This window comes from Balaenoptera acutorostrata, chromosome 10 (genome assembly GCF_949987535.1).
Source record: "Balaenoptera acutorostrata chromosome 10, mBalAcu1.1, whole genome shotgun sequence".
NCBI lineage: Eukaryota > Metazoa > Chordata > Mammalia > Artiodactyla > Balaenopteridae > Balaenoptera > Balaenoptera acutorostrata.
Window position 1 is genome coordinate 67312322 of NC_080073.1, and position 17912 is coordinate 67330233.

Consider the following 17912-nt stretch of genomic DNA (forward strand, 5'->3'; position numbering starts at 1 on the left):
GCCCTCCCTCACCTCCTTCAGGTCTTTGCTCAAATGCCACTTGCTGAGAATGGCCTTCTCTGACCAGCCTGTGTAAAACAGCATCGCTCCTAAGCCCCCACCATCCCTCCCTGACCCCTTCACTGCCTTATTCTTCTCCAGAGCTTTTGTCACCTACCACACTTGATCATTTACTTTTTCATCTGGTTTCTTGTCTGTCTAGCTCTCTAGAACGTCAGCTCCATGAGGCAGGCGGGTTTCTGGTTTGCTCATGCTGTAGCCCAGAGCTGCACTCTAAGGATCAGGGCTGCAATTAAAGCCAGGAGTCTCTGCCTCAGTGGCTGGCCCCCTGCATCCGTGCTGTAATGGTTTCAGCCCTCACAGGGGAAGGGATGCAATGCCCCCCTGGCTGGGCAGTTGCCCCAGGGCATCGAGTTGGACAGGATGTCCTGCATGGACTGGGTGCACGCTTCTTGCCTTTTTCTGACCCAGCCATGTCCAGGACAGCTGTACCCGGCCAGGGAGGGGAGGAGAGTGGGCTGCATGCGTCCCACCCCCAGTGCTGCTCAAGACGGAGGGCCCCTTCTTCCTGGTCAGAGTTCTGTGCCTCGGGAAAGCCTGCTGTGCACCCACCAGGAGCATCATCCACAGGGCGGGCAGACCTGGCTCCTGCCCTCCAGGAGACCACAGATGCAGAGGGCTCAGGACAGGACACACCCTGTCAGGACAGAGGGCCCATGTGTGGGATGACTGGTCTTGAGGAGACGCATCCAGAGCAGGGAGGATGGGGGCCTGTCTTCCCACCACCTCCCACTCCTGCCTCCCCATCTGTGGAGCCTGAGACAAGGCTATGATTAGAGTGCTTCATTGGGAGGTGGTCCCTGGAAACACAGAGAGTGTGGAGGTGAGGCATGAAGGGAGCTTGAGTAAGCTGGTTCCCACTGTGGGCAGCTGGGGCTCGATCCCACTGGGTACCTCTGAGAGCCAGTGTAGCCAGGAAGGTGGGGAGCCGGGTTGTGTGTACACCTGTTCCACCGGTCATTGCTTGAGACTGCCCCTGACCACCCTCTTCCCTGCCTGGTTTTCTTCAGCTGTTGTTAATGTTAATCACCTAATGAGGTGATGTTTATCCACTGCTTGGCTTCCTGTCTGCTCTGGAGTGTATGCTCCATGGGGGGAAGGCCTGGTCTCCTTCCCTGCTGAGCCTGCAGCACCCAGAATGGTCTTAGAGGCTCCCTAGAGACAGGTGGACCTAATGAGACGTTGCCCCATCCGCGGCCTGGGAGCAGGGGAGTGCAGGGGGCTGCCTTTGGGGGTGATTTTCTGGAGGAGAGAGAGGGCCTGGGGCCTGATGGGGCTGGAGGGAGAGGGGATAGGATAGGAGTGGTGAGGGCTGAAGGTTGGAGTCAGGGGAGTGGCCGGGAGGAGGGGAGGGGAGGCCAGCCAGGGGCGGCTGGGGTGCGGTGCCTTCAACCCTTTCCCGCAGGGACGAATCCCGCGGCCCACCCTTCCCTCAGCTCTGCGCCCCTCTGGGGCCCTCCAGCCTCAAGTGAGACCGAGGCTCTGCCTCCCTCAGTCTCCCCATTTGCTTCCATCCTCTTCCCGCCTCCCCACCTTGGGGTTTATTGTTTCTGAAGGCAGGGCGCTTTGGGGACTGCCCTGGGGACCTACCTCACAGAAGATGGAGGTTGGGGAGCCTGGTTTTTAGACCCAAAGAGAAGGCAAGAGAAAGCCAGGCCTGGGATCTTCTCTTCACAGGGGACCTGGAGACCTGGGGTTCCAGATGAGACCCAACCGTCATGGAAGGTGGTCTTAGTCAGCTCGGGCTGCTGTAACAAAATACCACAGACTCGGCAGCTTAAACAACAGACACTTATTTCTCAAAGCCTGGAGGCTGGAAGTCCAGTATCAAGATGCCAGCCTGTCAGGGCCCTGGTGAGACCTCTCTTCCGGGCTTGTAGATGCAGCCTTTCCGCTGTGTCCCCACACGGCCTTCCCTCTGCTTGAGCCCGGGGAGAGGGGGCGAGCTCTTCCTCTTCTTATAAGGACGCCAATCCTATTGGATTAGGACCTCACCCTTATGAACTTATTTAACCGTAATTACCTCCTAAAAGCCCTATCACCAAATACAGTCACTTTGCGGAGGTAGAGTATCAATATATAAATTTGAGGGGAACACAAGTCAGTCCTTAGCAAAGGTCTATGGGGGTGTTAGTCCAAAGAGGGGAGAAGGAGACGTGAGGTCATCCAGAGAGATCATCCAGACAGTCTCCTGTTTTGAAAGCGCTGCAGCTGTGGCAAGAGCGGGTAATAATACCCATAGTAATAATAACAGTTAATGCGGTGCTTCCCGTGGCTACTCATTTCACCCTCACACCAACCCCATGGGGTTGGTGGTATCGTCACCTCCATTTTGCAGATGAGGAAACTGAGGCGCAGAGAGTTTAAGCAATTTGCCAAAGTCACACAGCCAGTAAAGTGGCAAAGCTGGGATTTGAACCCAGTCGCTCTGTCTGGCCCCACGGCAGGACCCTTAACTAATTTGCTCCTAGTGCTGATCTGGTGGGAGTTGCTGTGCATGTCAGGAGAGCAGGCTGCATCCTGAAGCCAGCAAGACGTGGTTGATGGCAGGGTGTGATGAGGAGCCGCACCCGGGTGTGGGGCTGAGGTAGGCTTCTTGCGGGGGACTGAGCTGGCCCTTGAAGGGAAGCAGGGTTGTTTTGGGGAGAGGTGATCCATGGGCGGGAGGATAGCATGCACCCCAGGCAGGAGAGAAGGCGTGAGCAAAGGAGCAGAGCCCGGAATGAGCTTGGGGTGTGTGTCACAGGGAGGGGTGGAAGGACAGCATATTCCAGCTGACCTGGATCCTTCTCGCTGCATCTGAACCCCCAGCAGAGGCTGGTAAGGGTCCTTGGGTGGCCCCACGTCAGGCACAGTGAGCCCGTCCATCTCTGGGTGAGGTGAGGGGCGGGGGAGCTGCTGGGAATGTTTGTGGGATCTGAGACCCACCCTGGGTGAGGGGGAGGCAGCTCTGGCTTCTCATGGCCCTGCCCAGGTTTGAGCTGAGCCAGTCCCGTAGGCCAGGAGGGCTGGGGTGACACCCATGGAGTACGGGCTCTGGGACGGAGGGGCACGGGAAGGACTCACCCTTGGGTCTGGGTCTGACTCTGCCTCCTCCCTGCTGTGTGACCTTGGACATGTTATTTAACCTCTCTGAGTCTCAGAGAAGGCAGAGAAGTCATCACTCATCTCAATGGGTTGTTATGAGAATTAGAAATAAAGTGCATCAAGAGGTTGGCACATAGTAGGTATTCAAAAATGGTTGTGGTTAATATGAAGGGAGAGTGAAGAGAGGGTGACGTGACAGCCCGATTGCTACCTATTCTGTCTGTGCTGCGGTATCCCTAGGGATGGAGGGCACCATCCCGAGGGCAGAATCATCATGGGGGATCAAGGAGGAAGAGACCCTGGAACTGGACCCTGAGGGTTGACCAAGAGGAGAGGAAGGGGGCTCGGAAACAGAGGACAGGAGGGATCTGGGACCCCCTCCTCTGGGATTCCGGCTCTTGGTTGTGTCATCATCATTATCAACATTTATAGAACACCGACTGTGTGCAGGTGACTATGTTTGGCTCTAGGGTACAGAATTCAGTGTTTCTATTTAATGAATGAATGTTCCAGAAGGTCCTTAGCATTTATTCATCATTCTACAAATAAGGATCATGCACTTACTATGTGCCAGGCACTGCTCAGGATCTGCTGATGGGTTGGGTGTGGGGTGCGAGAAGAAAGAGGAGCTGGGTGACTCTGAGGCCTGTGGTTGTTAGTGGCTAATGCCTAGGAATCTACACGGTGCCGTCCACACCCTCCTGCCCTCCCTGGGCTCATGCTGTTAATTTCTCTATCCCTTCTCCAAGCCAGGGGTCGAGGGAACATGACCAAGGCCTCTGCCCCCCAAAGTCTTTTAGAGGCATCTGGCAGTGGGCCTGGGGCCTGAGGGGGAACACCTTTCACCTTCGGGCTCTTTTCTCCTTAAAGCCAAGTTCAAGGCTTGCATTAAAACTTCAAACTTCCATAGTGGTCTGTGTTTTTCAAAAAGAACTTAACCACCCTTTTATCATTTGCTCTTTGAAGACTCAAGTATTGTTTTCTCATCATATGAGTTAGAAAACTGAGACACCCATGACGCGACCCGGCCGAGATCTCACTGGTAAAAGAGGTCAAGCTGGGGCCAGAGCCCAATACCTCCTGTGCCACATGCGTGCCAAGGGCTACGGCATCCTTGGGGGTGAGAAAGGCCCGGCACCTTCCCTGGCTCCACAGACAGGGCCCATCCTGAAATGGGACTCTCACCCCTATTCCAGCAACAGAGGTGACAAATCAGAAGTGAGAGCTGACAGGCTCTTTCAGTCGGGTCTCAGCCTCAGGGCGCTCATCTACAATGTGGGGGTGAGAACGGCCCCTGCCTTACAGGGCTGCGGTGGGGATTAGAGGCACTAAGACATGCCGACAGGCCCTGGCACCAAGTCCGTGCTCCATAAATGCCAGCTCTTATTATTAATGATATAGGGCTTCCAGGGCCACGGTAGCTTTACAATCATGGTGAGAAAAGTCAGATGGGCGCTGTGCCCGTTTGATGGGCTGAGGACAGGTGAGAGCGGATGGGGCTTGTCCACCGGGAGCAGCAGATTCCGGCCACACCAGCTTCCTGACCTGAGAGATGCCGTGCTCTCAGTGATGGCAGCCCTTGACCGCCATTCAGGGAGGACCAGGCATTTGCCAGAGTTAAGCCCCCGGGTGGCGGTGTGAGGCCGATTTGGAGGAGGCAGGGGCGGGGTGATGGGGTGCTCCCACGCCCCCTCCCACGTCCCTTCCCTGACGCTGCCTGCCTGTCTTTCTGGGCCACCTCTGTGTGGGTCTTTCCCAGGGTGAGAGTGGGCTGGACCTCACCGCCGGCTCATCTAATCCTTAAGTCTGGTTGCATCACCCACATTTCACAGCAAGGCCCGGCAAGGCCATGTGAGTCACCCAGCATCACACAGCAGTTTGGTGGCAGAGCAGGGACCCCAAGGCTAGAGCTATTTCTACTAGACGTGCTGCCTCAGCCGGGAGGCCGGAGAAACCCTGCCTGCACCCAGGGTGGGGCCGCAGCCAGTCCCACCCTCCCTGGATCTGGACAAGGTGGAGAGTGGCCTTCTTGCATTCCCTTCTAGCCCGACTTGCCGACTTGCCGGGTCTGCACTGCTCTGTCCCCTCCCTCCATGCCTCAAGTGCACCCTCGGTCCTGGCTCCCAGCTCCCTCGGCTCTTCTCCAGCACTGGCTGGAGGCTTTTTTTTTTTTTTTTTTTTTTTTTAATTTTTTTTTTTTATAGCTACTTTTTTATTTATTCATTTTTGGCTGTGTTGGGTCTTCGGTTCGTGCGAGGGCTTTCTCCAGTTGCGGCGAGCGGGGGCCACTCTTCATCGCGGTGCGGGGACCGCTCTTCATCGCGGTGCGCGGGCCTTTCACTATCGCAGCCCCTCCCGCTGCGCGGCACAGGCTCCAGACGCGCAGGCTCAGTAGTTGTGGCTCACGGGCCCAGTCGCTCCGTGGCATGTGGGATCTTCCCAGACCAGGGCTCGAACCCGTGTCCCCTGCATTAGCAGGCAGATTCTCAACCACTGCGCCACCAGGGAAGCCCTGGAGGCTTTTTAAAATAGATACAATTTATGCAAGGCAAAATCTAAAGGACACAAAAGGACCCATGGTGAAAAATCCCTCCCCGTTCCCATTCCCCAGCCACCTAGTTCCCTGAAGGCAACTACCATTACTCAGCTTTCCAAAAATATTCTCTGCTCATATGTTTCCCCCCATAAAAATGGAAGCATCCAGCCACACTGCGCTGAACCTGGCTCGTTTTGCTTCAGTGACATGGCTTGGAGGGTTCCTTCCATTCAAGACCGGAGCATTCTGTTTCAGGCCTGCATGGTAATTTACTTAACTGGTCCCCTGCGGCCGCGCATTTGGGTTGTTTCCAGCCTTTGGTTTTTACAAGCAGTGCTGCAGTAGATAAAATTGGGTGGCATTACCTTCCAGGTAAATTCCTAGGGGTGGTGCTGCTGGGTGAAGGGTGTGTGCCTCTGAGGGTGGGAGAGAGCACCAAGCTGCCCTCCGTCAAGGTTGTGTGGAGTCACTTCCCCACTACCAGGGGTGGGTTCAACCGTGTCGTCGTTGCTCCCATAACCAAATGTCCCTACCCCCCATCCCCGCCCCCACCGCCAGCTGCTAACAGCTGTACGTGCTGGAGATCCCAAAGAGCAGAGCTCTGTGACTCTAAGGGTTCTAGATGGTCTCTGGCCCCAGGGATACTTAAGTCCTTCATTAAATATCCCTGCCCTTTACTTCTTCAAACCTAAATTCAAAATGTTCTTTATGAAGCAAGTACTGCTTTATAAGTGAAAAGTGCCAAATGAAGAAGAAAAAAAATTTAGACTCATTTCTTTGTCCCTTGATGAATTCAGCTGCCTTCCTGCCCACCTACCACCACTGTGCGTGAGTGTGGGAAGGTATGTCTGAGGCTTTGCTAAGGCGAAAGGAGCAAAATATATTTAGTGCCTGAGAGGAGCAAGGAACAAAAGAGCACCAGCCTCTGAACAGATGGGGAGGCTGAGGCCCGAGAAGGGGAGGGACACCCTTGACCAAGTATCCTTAGGTGTTGGTGCCACATGTCTGCCCTGAGCCTGAGGGCCAGCCTGGATCCCCTGGTTGGGCTGAATCTTGCAGAGACTAGCCCTCGCCCAGCATCCTCACTGGTCAGGGTTCATAGTGTCCAAGGCTGCGGTGCAGAAGTAGTGAGTTGTCTCCTGCTCAAGGCTCACAGCTCCTAGTAGTGTTGTTACTGAAAGTGGAGTCCAGCTGCTCGCCACTCTAAAGCCAATTAAAAGGCAAGGTTGGTGGAAAGGAAAGTTTGCTTTATTTCAGAGGCCGGCAACCTGTGGGGGGAGGGCAGATTCCTGTCCAAAGGCCAACCTCCCCCCCCCCCCACTGACAATCAGTAGGCAAGAGCTTTTATAGACAGAGGGAGGGGGCTACATGCAGAAACAGCATTCAGTTCTGAAAGTCATCTTGAAATTGGTCATGCAGTGGTTTAATGAGCATCGTCTTGTTTTTTTATTTTTTAAATTTTCTATTGATGTATAGTTGATTTACAATGTTGTGCTAGTTTCAGGTGTACAGCAAAGTGATTCAGTTATACATATATTTGTTCTTTTTCCAATTTTTTACCCATATAGGTTATTACAGAATATTGAGTAGAGTTCCCTGTGCTGTAGGTCCTTGTTGGTTATCTATTTTATATATAGTAGTGTGTGTATGTTAATCGTAAACTCCTAATTTATCCCCCCCCCCCACCGCCATGTTTCCCCTTTGGTAACCATAAGTTTGTTTTCGAAATCTGTGAGTCTGTTTCTGTTTTATAAGTAAGTTCATTTGTATCATTTTTAAAAATTAGATTCCACATATGAGTGATATCATATATTTGTCTTTCTCTGTCTGACTTAACTTCACTTAGTATGATAATCTGTAGGTCCATCCATATTGCTGCATCCATATTGCTGCAACGAAATGGCATTATTTCGTTCTTTTTTATGGCTGAGTAATATTCTATTGTATATATGTACTACATTTTCTTTATCCATTCCTCTGTGGATGGACATTTAGTTTGCTTCCACGTCTTGGCTATTGTAAATAGTGCTGCAATGAACATTGGGGTGCATGTGTCTTTTTTTTATATATATTTACTTTATTTATTTATTTTTGGCAGCATTGGGTCTTTGTTGCTGTGCATGGGCTTTCTCTAATTGTTGTGAGCAGGGGCCACTCCTCGTTGTGGTGCGTGGGCTTCTCATTGCAGTGGCCTCTTTTGTTGTGGAGCATGGGCTCCAGGCGCACGGGCTTCAGTAGTTGTGGCACGTGGGCTCAGCAATTGTGGCTCGCAGGCTCCAGAGTGCAGGCTTAGCAGCTGTGGTGCATGGCCTAGTTGCTCCGCAGCACATGGGATCTTCCCGGACCAGGGCTCGAACCCGTGTCCCCAGCATTGGCAGGCAGACTCTTAACCACTGCGTCACCAGGGAAGCCCACATGTCTTTTTGAAGTATGGTTTTCTTCAGGTATATGCCCAGGAGTGTGATTGCTGGACCATATGGTAGCTCTATTTTTGTCTTTTTAAGGAACCTCCATACTATTCTCCATAGTGATTATACCAATTTACATTCCCTCCAATAGCGTAGGAGGGTTCCCTTTTCTCCACACCCTCTCCAGCATTTATTGTTTGTAGACATTTTGATATGGCCATTCTGACCAGTGTGAGGTGATACCTCATTGTAGTTTTGATTTGCATTTCTTTGATAATTAGTGATGTTGAGCATCTTTTCATGTGCTTTTTGGCCATCTCTGTGTCTTCTTTGGAGAAATATCTATTTAGATCTTCTGCCCATTTTTTGATTGGCTTGTTTGGTTTTTTGACATAGAGCATCTTGATTATTTTAAGTACAGTTAATCTTCAGTTCCAGGGTTGGTTTATTCCCATTTCTTTGAGGCCAGCTCTCAGAATTGTGGCAGCTTATGTCATGGCTACAGCCTGGTCATCATGTAGTTAACTTCTTCCACCTGATGGGGTTTTAGTATCTATAAGACAGCTCATAGGATATGGCTCAGAGTATTATCTATAGCCTTTGAGAAAAAACTAATGGTCCTTGACTATGCTTAATGACTAATCTATTATTATTTAGTCTTATTGGACTGTTTTCCTTTGTTTCTTGATTTTCTCACTTCTCTGATTAAACTTACTCTTTGGCTAAAGTTTTTCCACACTCAAAAGGCAGGCTGAGGGCTTCCCTGGTGGCGCAGTGGTTGAGAATCTGCCTGCTAATGCAGGGGACACGGGTTCGAGCCCTGGTCTGGGAAGATCCCACATGCCGTGGAGCAACTGGGCCCGTGAGCCACAACTGCTGAGCCTGCGCGTCTGGAGCCTGTGCCCCGCAACGGGAGGGGCCGTGATAGTGAGAGGCCCGCGCACCGCGATGAAGAGTGGCCCCCGCACCACGATGAAGAGTGGCCCCCGCTTGCTGCAACTAGAGAAAGCCCTCACACAGAAACGAAGACCCAACACAGCTAAAAAAGATTAAATAAATAAATAAGTAAATAAATAGAGTAGCTTTAAAAAAAAAAAGCAGGCTGAGGACATGTGGGGCAAGGACCATAGGGTCCTGCTCCATTTCAATACCCCCTTTTCTTTGATACTCCTCAGTCTTGAGGAGGGACAGGTACAAAACAAGAAAGGGAATAAAGTTTTGGATACCGAGGTTAATCATAGACTTGGTAGAGGAATTCTGTTTTAGTTCCATTTCTGTTCCAGGTTTCCCCAAATCTTTGAGTGAATGGCGCGACAACTGCTCTCACTACTTCCTGCTGAAGTGGGGCATAGTCCTGCCTAATTTTGGGAACGACACAGAGTTGGAAATAATCTCAAGTTCCAAGCTTAGCATCAACATTTTTTTAAAAATTTATTTATTGGCTGCGTTGGGTCTTTGTTACTGTGCGCGGGCTTTCTCTAGTTGTGACAAGTGGGGGCTACTCTTTGTTGCAGTGTGCGGGCTTCTCATTGTGGTGGCTTCTCTTGTTGCAGAGCACGGGCCCTAGGTGCTCAGGCTTCAGTAGTTGTGGCACGCAGGCTCAGTAGTTGTGGCTCGCAGGCTCTAGAGCGCAGGCTCAGTAGTTGTCTCGCATGGGCTTAGTTGCTCTGCAGCATGTGGGATCTTCCCGGACCAGGGATCGAATCCATGTCCCTTGCATTAACCACTGCGCCACTGGGGAAGTCCTCAACATTTTATATTATGAAAACATTAACTCTCTCTTTGATTACTTGTCATAGTACCTGGACAAACATTTGAAAATTAGTAGACATATTACAATGAGGATAACAATCAAAATGCATCTTCGTATTATTCTCTGTATGTGTTTTGTTTTGTTTTTTTTCCTTAATGGTTAAAGCAGATATACAATGTATGTTTACTAGGCCACAAACAGGCTGTTTTGGTTAGTCTAAAGTTCAAATTAAATCATGTGTAAGCCAGAATGACTTCCCCATACCTCAATATGTGAAAATTTCTTCCATCATTTCCCCCCCCACTTTAATTGCAAATATTTGCACAGAAAGCATTGATAATCAGTATATTTTTCCAGCACTGCCAGATGTAGCTCCATTGCCTGCTCTGGGTTCATTCATGTCCCTCAGTGCTAGACCTACTTTTTGGTTATATATTGGCCTAGTTATCCATGATGGGGGAAAACTAATCAGATATAACAAACTAATACAGGGGTATGCTGATGGGGAAACATTTTATAGGCTACACATTTTAGCACTAATACCCAATTGTCACACAAGCATTGTACATGTGCTTTTATTTTTTAAAATATTTATTATTTATTTGGTTGCATTGTGTCTTAGTTGCAGCAGGTGGGCTCCTTAGTTGCGGCTCAAGAGCCCCTTAGTTGTGGCTCGCCAGCTCCTTAGTTGCAGCTTGTGGGCTCCTTAGTTGTGGCATGCAAACTCTTAGTTGCGGCATGCATGTGGGATCTAGTTCCCAGACCAGGGATCAAACCTGGGCCTCCTGCATTGTGAGCATGGAGTCTTAACCTCTGTGCCACCAGGGAAGTCCCTGTACATGTGCTTTTAGTAGTAAACTTAAAGCCAGCAGTGATACACATGGTAAGTAATTATACTCTATGAAAACTAGCCAATTTTTTCCATCCTGAACATTGGGGTCAAAATTATGGTTTGAGGGACTTCCTTGGCAGTCCAGTAGTTAAGACTCTGCACTCCTAATGCAGGGGACACGGGTTCAATCCCTGGTCAGGGAACTAAGATCCTGCATGCTGCACAGCGCAGCCAAATATATATATACATATGGTTTGAAGCAAAACAATAGCTTTTCATTAGAATTCTTTAAATTTCTTACCCAGTTCAGCAGTATGATCTGAAAGTTATCAAATGTTGTCCATATAATTTAACTTACGAAATCCTAGTTGCTTTAATATTTCTTCTGAGATGCCTAGGGGCCTTTTGGAATACTCAAAGTTGGCTAGAGAAAGAAACTTACAGGTTTCTCTGGTGGCGCAGCGGTTAAGAATCCGCCTGCCAATGCAGGGGACACAGGTTCAAGCGCTGGGCTGGGAAGATCCCACATGCTGTGGAGCAACTAAGCCGGTGCACCACAACTACCGAGCCTGTAGGCCACAACTACTGAAGCCCGTGCTCCTAGAGCCCGTGCTCTGCAACAAGAGAAGCCATTGCAATGAGAAGCCTGCACACTGCAATGAAGAGTAGCCTCTGCTACTAGAGAAAGCCCATGCACAGCAATGAAGACCCAATGCAGCCAAAAAATTAATTAATTAATTAATTAACTAATTTAAAAAATATTGGTGTTATTAAAAGAAAAAAGAAAGAAACTTACAATCTGTTATTAAAAGCAGCTCAGTATTCCAGAAAAATTTTGTTCTCTTAACAGGGAGAAAGAAACCAAATTCCAGTCTTTACCAGCTTACTATAGATATTAACCTAATTAAATCCAATCTAATCTTAATCACTCCTGACAGTGTACAAAATTCTTTTCTCAAAGTTCCCTTTTTTTGCAAACCTTTTATCACCTTTGTATCCATATGATTTCCCCATCCAGAAATAACCAGCTCTAGGACAAGATTATTACCATCATTTTTCCTCAACAAAAATATCTCCATTCTTTATATCTTCTCTGCCCACCACACATATCCTACTTGCTTTACACACTGAAATGCTTCCCTTATCATTTTTAGTAGCTTTAATTACATATTTCAGTTTTTAACACTTAAAAGCCTTAACAAAACCAAGAAGTAAGTAATTGAACTGTTACACAGCATTTACTGATTGGCAAACTTAAGAACATATTCTGGGACTTCCCTGGTGGCGCAGTGGTTGAGAATCCACCTGCCAATGCAGGGGACACGGGTTCAATCCCTGGTCCGGGAAGCTCCCACATGCTGTGGAGCAACTAAGCCCATGTGCCATAACTACAGAGCCTGCGCTCTAGAGCCTGCGAGCCACAACTACTGAGCCCACCTGCCACAACTACTGAAGCCCGTGCAACTAGAGCCCATGCTCCGCAACAAAAGAAGCCACCGCAATGAGAAGCCCGTCCACTGCAACGAAGAGTAGCCCCCACTCGCCGCAACTAGAGAAAGCCCGCACGCAGCAATGAAGACCCAACACAGCCAAAAATAAAATAATTAATTTTTAAAAAGAACATATTCCATAACCTCTAAAAACTTACATTTTTTTGCATAGCATAGTTTCTCTTTATTGTGGTACAAGATGCATGTTTAATAAACCCAAACATCTTTTGAAGTTCTACTAATTAACCCAAGGCTGAAGTCGCAGGCAAAGTGGGCTGTGTTTGTATTTCAAGGACATGATAAGAGTTAACTTCAAGTTTTCTCCTAGGCATATTTTTGTTCTCTGAGGGTCAGAATTCTGAAAAGAGTATTTTATCAAGCTAGCTTTCTCTAACTGCAGATGCAAAAAGAACTAGAAGAATTTCAAAACTCTTTTGGAATTTCAAAAGAGTTTCATCTTAACCAATTTTCTCCAGAGTCTAAAGAATACTGTTGTCTTAGATTGGTAAAAAAAATTATCTTTGGGACTTCCCTGGTGGTCCAGTTCTTGAGACCCTGTGCTTCCACTGCAGGGGACACAGGTTCGATCCCTGGTCGGGGAACTAGGATCCTGTATGTCAAGCAGTGTGGCCAAAAAAAAATTGTCTTTTTTCTTTAGTCATAATCTCATAGCTAAAATTTTTCCAATCACACAAATGGAATATACACTCACACACCAGAAGACAGAACTGTCACAAATCCTCCAAGAGGATGACTGATACAGAGTCCCAAACAAATATTTCCCCAACACAAATGGTCCTCAGTGTCAGACACATGTCAGAACCAATTGGCAAAATGCCCAAATAGCACTTTGTGCTCAAAATAGAAGTTTGCCTGGGTACACACCAGTGGACTTACTCTGTCTTGGAGCTTGTCAGCTCGTCTAGATGCATGTTTCCGTTCCACCAAGGAAAAACGTACATTGGCAGCCAGTGCCAAGCAGGGGAGAAACAGGGAGGATTCCCGAAACAAATGGTTTTGGCAGCTGCTAGGAACGTCCCCCCAAATCCCTCTCTCAGGACCAGCTAGCCACGAGTGGCAGGCTCCTCGCAGCCATCCCAGCACATGGTCATGGTGGGCGAGTCTGCTCGGGAAAACCCCAGGGAGCCAGGTGCTGTGAGAGTGCAGCAGCCCTATGTCGGGTGCCAAAAACTGTTACTGAAAGTGGGGATCCGGCTGCTCGCTGCTGTAAAGCCAATTAAGAGGCAAGTTTGGGGCTTCCTTGGTGGCGCAGTGATTGAGAATCTGCCTGCCAGTGCAGGGGACACGGGTTCGAGCCCTGGTCTGGGAAGATCCCACATGCCGTGGAGCGACTAGGCCCATGAGCCACAACTGCTGAGCCTGCGCGTCTGGAGCCTGTGCTCCGCAACAAGAGAGGCGGCGATAGTGAGAGGCCCCCGCACCGCGATGAAGAGTGGCCCCCACTTGCCGCAACTAGGGAAAGCCCTCGCGCAGAAACGAAGACCCAACACAGCCATAAATAAATAAATAAAATTAAAAAAAAAAAAAAAAGCAAGTTTGGTGGAAAGAAAAGTTTGCTTTATTTGGGGGAGGGCAGATTCCTGTCCAAAGGCCAATTTCCCCCCACTGACAATCAGTGGGCAAGAGCTTCTGTAGGTGAAGGGGAGGGGCTACTTGCAGAAACAGCACAGTCAGCTCTGACAGTCATCTTGAAATTGGTCATGCAGTGGTCTGATCAGTGTCATCTTGATTGTTTAAGTACAGTTAGTCTTCGGTTCAAGGGTCGGTTTGTTCATATTTCTTTGAGGCCAGTTCTTGGAATTGTGGCAGCTTATGTCATGGCTACAGCCTGGTCATCATGTAGTTAACTTCTTCCACCTGGTAGCGGTTTTAGTATCTGTAAGACAGCTCACAGGATATGGCTCAGAATATTATCTATAGCCCTTGAAGAGGAACTAAAGGTCCTTGACTATGCTTAATGACTAAACTATTACTATTTTCTCTTGTTGGACTTGTTTAGACTCTTAGACTTTTAGTCTTGTTTCTGCATTTTCTCACTTATCTGATTAAACTTACTGTTTGGCTAAAGTTTTTCCACAGACAAAAGGCAGGCTGAGGACATGGGCAGCAAGGATCATAGGGTCCTGCTCCATTTCAGAGTCAGGCCCAGCCTGGACTCACTGCCCCTTTGAAGACCAGGCCCCTAGCTCTCTGCGTCCTGTCTCCTAACTACTGAGCCATTCTTGTCCAGGGTGGTGATGAGGACTGGGGGATGGGAGTAGGGCAGTGCCTGCCCTGGCCCGGGGGCAGCACATGGCCTAGATTGGATAGCTGTGATGCCTGCTGACAGATCCATGGTACACACAGCCACCCCGATGTTCATGCAGATTGCGGTGCTCTGACCTGTGGGCCAGGAAGCCACATGTCTGGGACTCAGGAGATACGTAAGCGGCTAACGGAGGCTTTGAAGCTGGGCACCAGGGCAGCCGGAAGGGCATTTACAGGAGCCCAGTAGCTCAGAGATCTGAGGAGGCGCTGAGCCTGGGCGGGAGGTAGGAGGGGGCCTGCTGCCAGCTTCCCGAGGGTCTCGGGTCCAGGCTTCAGGTGGGGGGGTTCAGGGAGGTTCTAGGGGCTGAGACCAGGGGTTCTGCGTCAATTGGGGATTGGGCGGGAGCTGAGGTGGGTTTTTTGCACCAGGTGCAAGGATTCAGCTGTGTCAGGGTGGGCAGTACCGAGGTGGGCAGATTGAGAAGCTTTCTAGGGTTCATCATTGACCCCCAGGGTGCCAGGTCCTGGGGAGGGGGAGTGCAGGACATGCACAAAGATAAGCCTGATTGCTGGCTTTGAGGAGCTGTGTGTGTCTGTGAAGCAAACTGCGGATTTATATAAAGCAAATATGTAATTACGTGGCCCTAGGTTTTAGCTCTAAGAGTCCAGGAGCACAAAAACAGTTGTAGGCACCATGGTTCTGGTGGTTGCAGCAGGCTTCTGAGAAGAGGTGCCCACGCTTGAGCTGGATGACGGACTTAGGGGAGAGGGGAAGGACAGGATGTGGAGTGAAGAGCTTATGGCGGAGAGACCGGGAGGTGGGCACGAGGGGTGCTACAGGGTGGCTCTTGGGGTTACCCTAGGGATGGGGAGCCAGTCTCTGAGCCCCCATCCAATGCGAGGCCCACAGCAAGTTGGGGCCCCAGGCCTGGAATGGGGCATGCGGGGAGCTGCCCTCATCTCTAGGATCTCTCTCCTGCCCTCCCAGCGCATGAGCAGCCGGCCTGCTGACCGCCGCTCCACACCTGTCCACCCCGCAACGGCCACACCATGTCTGGCTCCTACGACGAGGCCTCGCTAGCTCTGGAGGAGACCACCGACAGCTTCTGGGAGGTGAGGCTTAGATGCTCCCCAGGTCCTGGGGACCAGGCAGCCTGGCTGCGTGGAGGCCCAGGCTCCCACCCACCCATGACCTCAGATCTTGCTCCCCAGCCCCACGGACCCCTCCAAAGCCCTCCATGTCCAGCGGGCGGTTGTTGCCACCAAGTGGTTCCTACAGACCATTGAGCCCAGAGCCCCTCTGCCCCACAGCTGCCCCTGGAGAGATCCTGTGGAATTTATGATGCGGAACAGGGCCCTCCTGACCCTCTGCTCTGGGGGCCCCGGCTCAGACTCCTCGTGCTTCACGCAGGCAGGTGCAGCACTTTACAGCTTACGTGTCCTTTCACAACTGTGCCCCGCCTCCTACCCTATGCAGTGGGCAGGGGGCGGAGCACTGGTCACAGAGAAGTGTTACGAGTTCAGGGAGCCCCGCAGCAACAAAGAGGTGGAGCCAGCATTGCAGGAGCCTCCCAAAATATTTGAGACCCAGAAAGAAATTTTCCATCGGCTTCCAAAACCCAAAGTGAAAACTGCCAAACCTAAATTAATAAGTGTTTAATGAGATGTCTACAAAACATAATATTATGTCAAGAAGCTGCAGCTCAACTCAACGCTTATATGAGTCTATATAAATATAATAGATTTACCACGGCAAGTACAAAATGAATAATTCATTTGAGTCTAAGTCCAAATTATAAATATCCTTCTGCACTTGGTGGCAGTGAGGAAATTCTGTTTAAAGTGGGATGAGGGAGTGTATAGACGGTGGGGTGTGAGGGGGGTGTCCAAGCCTCCGTCGAGAGGGTGCAGAGCCCCCAGGGTGTGAGCGCGGGGCGGCCGGGGTGGCCCAGCGGGCGCCCCCTGCAGGACAGGGTGGCCAGGGCGGCCGGGCGGACGAGGCGGGGAGCCCGCGGGAGTCGTGCTCGCTGCTCGGCCGCCAGGTGGGGAACTACAAGCGGACGGTGAAGCGCATCGATGACGGGCACCGGCTGTGCAACGACCTGATGAACTGCGTGCAGGAGCGCGCCAAGATCGAGAAGGCGTATGCGCAGCAGCTCACCGACTGGGCCAAGCGCTGGCGCCAGCTCATCGAGAAAGGTGCCCCTCCCCCTCCTGCCCCATGCGCAGCCCGTGCGCACACCCCAGGCGCTAACCGGCCCCCCACTGTCTGGGTCCCGGGAGCGCCCTGCCTCTGGATGCACCTGCACCCCCCAGTCGCCGGGCCCTGCCCCGCACACTTCCCCTCCCAAACCACGCAGGCCTCCCTGTCCCCGGTCAGCTCTACTTTCTGCAATTTTAGGTTGGATTAAAAACAAACAACTTTTTATTTTGAAATAATTTAAGCTTAGAGAACAGTTGCTAGAACAGTACAGAGAATTACATACCTTTCACCCAGACTCACCAGCTCACATTTTACTACGTTTGTTTTCTCACTCCCTCTCTATTTATAGGCATATCTTTTCCGAACCATTTAAGTTAGAGACATGCCCCTTCACCCTAAATTCTTCATGTAACACCGAAGAATAAGAACATTTGTTTACATAACCATAGTCCAACTATCAAATTCAGGGCGTTTAATGTGGCCCATATGCAAATTTTATTATAGCAATTGTTCTTGCTGGTCCAGATCCTGTGGGATGTCTGGTCCCAGTGGCTTCCTGTTATCTGTCACCAGTTGGTTCTTCAGTTTTACGTTCAGTCAACATTCCCGGAGCACCGACTGCGTGCCTGGTGCTGTGCTGGCTTGTGAGAGCTCATGGGGGTCCAGGCTGCCGCCCATGGGGCTCACAAGCTGATGGGGGAGACAGGGAGTAGGCCCAGAGACGGACGCTGTAAGAACAATTCATGAGGGCTGGAGACCGAGGTGTGTGAGGATAGAGTACTCAGAAAAGGCTTCCTGAAGGAGGTGGCTGTTCTTCGGCCCTGGAAGATGGATAAAACTATAGGGAGAGCAGAGGAGGGCATTTCTGCTGCCATGGGAAGTATGGGGAAAGCCTCAGAGAAAGGAGGCGTGAGGCGGGCCTCTGGGCCGGGGGTAATGAGGACCCGGTGACCGCATGGCCATTTCCTCAGGCCCACAGTATGGCAGCCTGGAGCGGGCCTGGGGTGCCATGATGACGGAGGCGGACAAAGTGAGCGAACTGCACCAGGAGGTGAAGAACAGCCTGCTAAACGAGGACCTGGAGAAGGTCAAGAACTGGCAGAAGGATGCCTATCACAAGCAGATCATGGGCGGCTTCAAGGAGACCAAGGAGGCTGAAGACGGCTTCCGCAAGGCCCAGAAGCCCTGGGCCAAGAAGATAAAGGAGGTGCCTGGTGGGCGGCTGCCACGGAAGGGGCGAGGCTGGGCAGCTGGGCTCAAGAGGGGCAGACTGAT

General features: G+C 50.7%; 1 protein-coding gene across 2 annotated transcripts in view; it reads left to right on the forward strand.

The window, feature by feature from the left end:
• The window catches only part of PACSIN1 (protein kinase C and casein kinase substrate in neurons 1), a 64503-nt gene that overhangs the window by 40742 nt on the left and 5849 nt on the right, over window positions 1–17912 (forward strand). For both annotated transcript variants that reach the window (XM_007186861.3, XM_007186862.3), the window contains exons 2-4: window positions 15423–15547; window positions 16477–16633; window positions 17609–17844. In XM_007186861.3, coding sequence (XP_007186923.2) covers window positions 15485–15547; window positions 16477–16633; window positions 17609–17844 — 456 coding nt within the window. In that variant the 5' untranslated portion in view covers window positions 15423–15484. The remainder of the gene's footprint in view (window positions 1–15422; window positions 15548–16476; window positions 16634–17608; window positions 17845–17912) is intronic.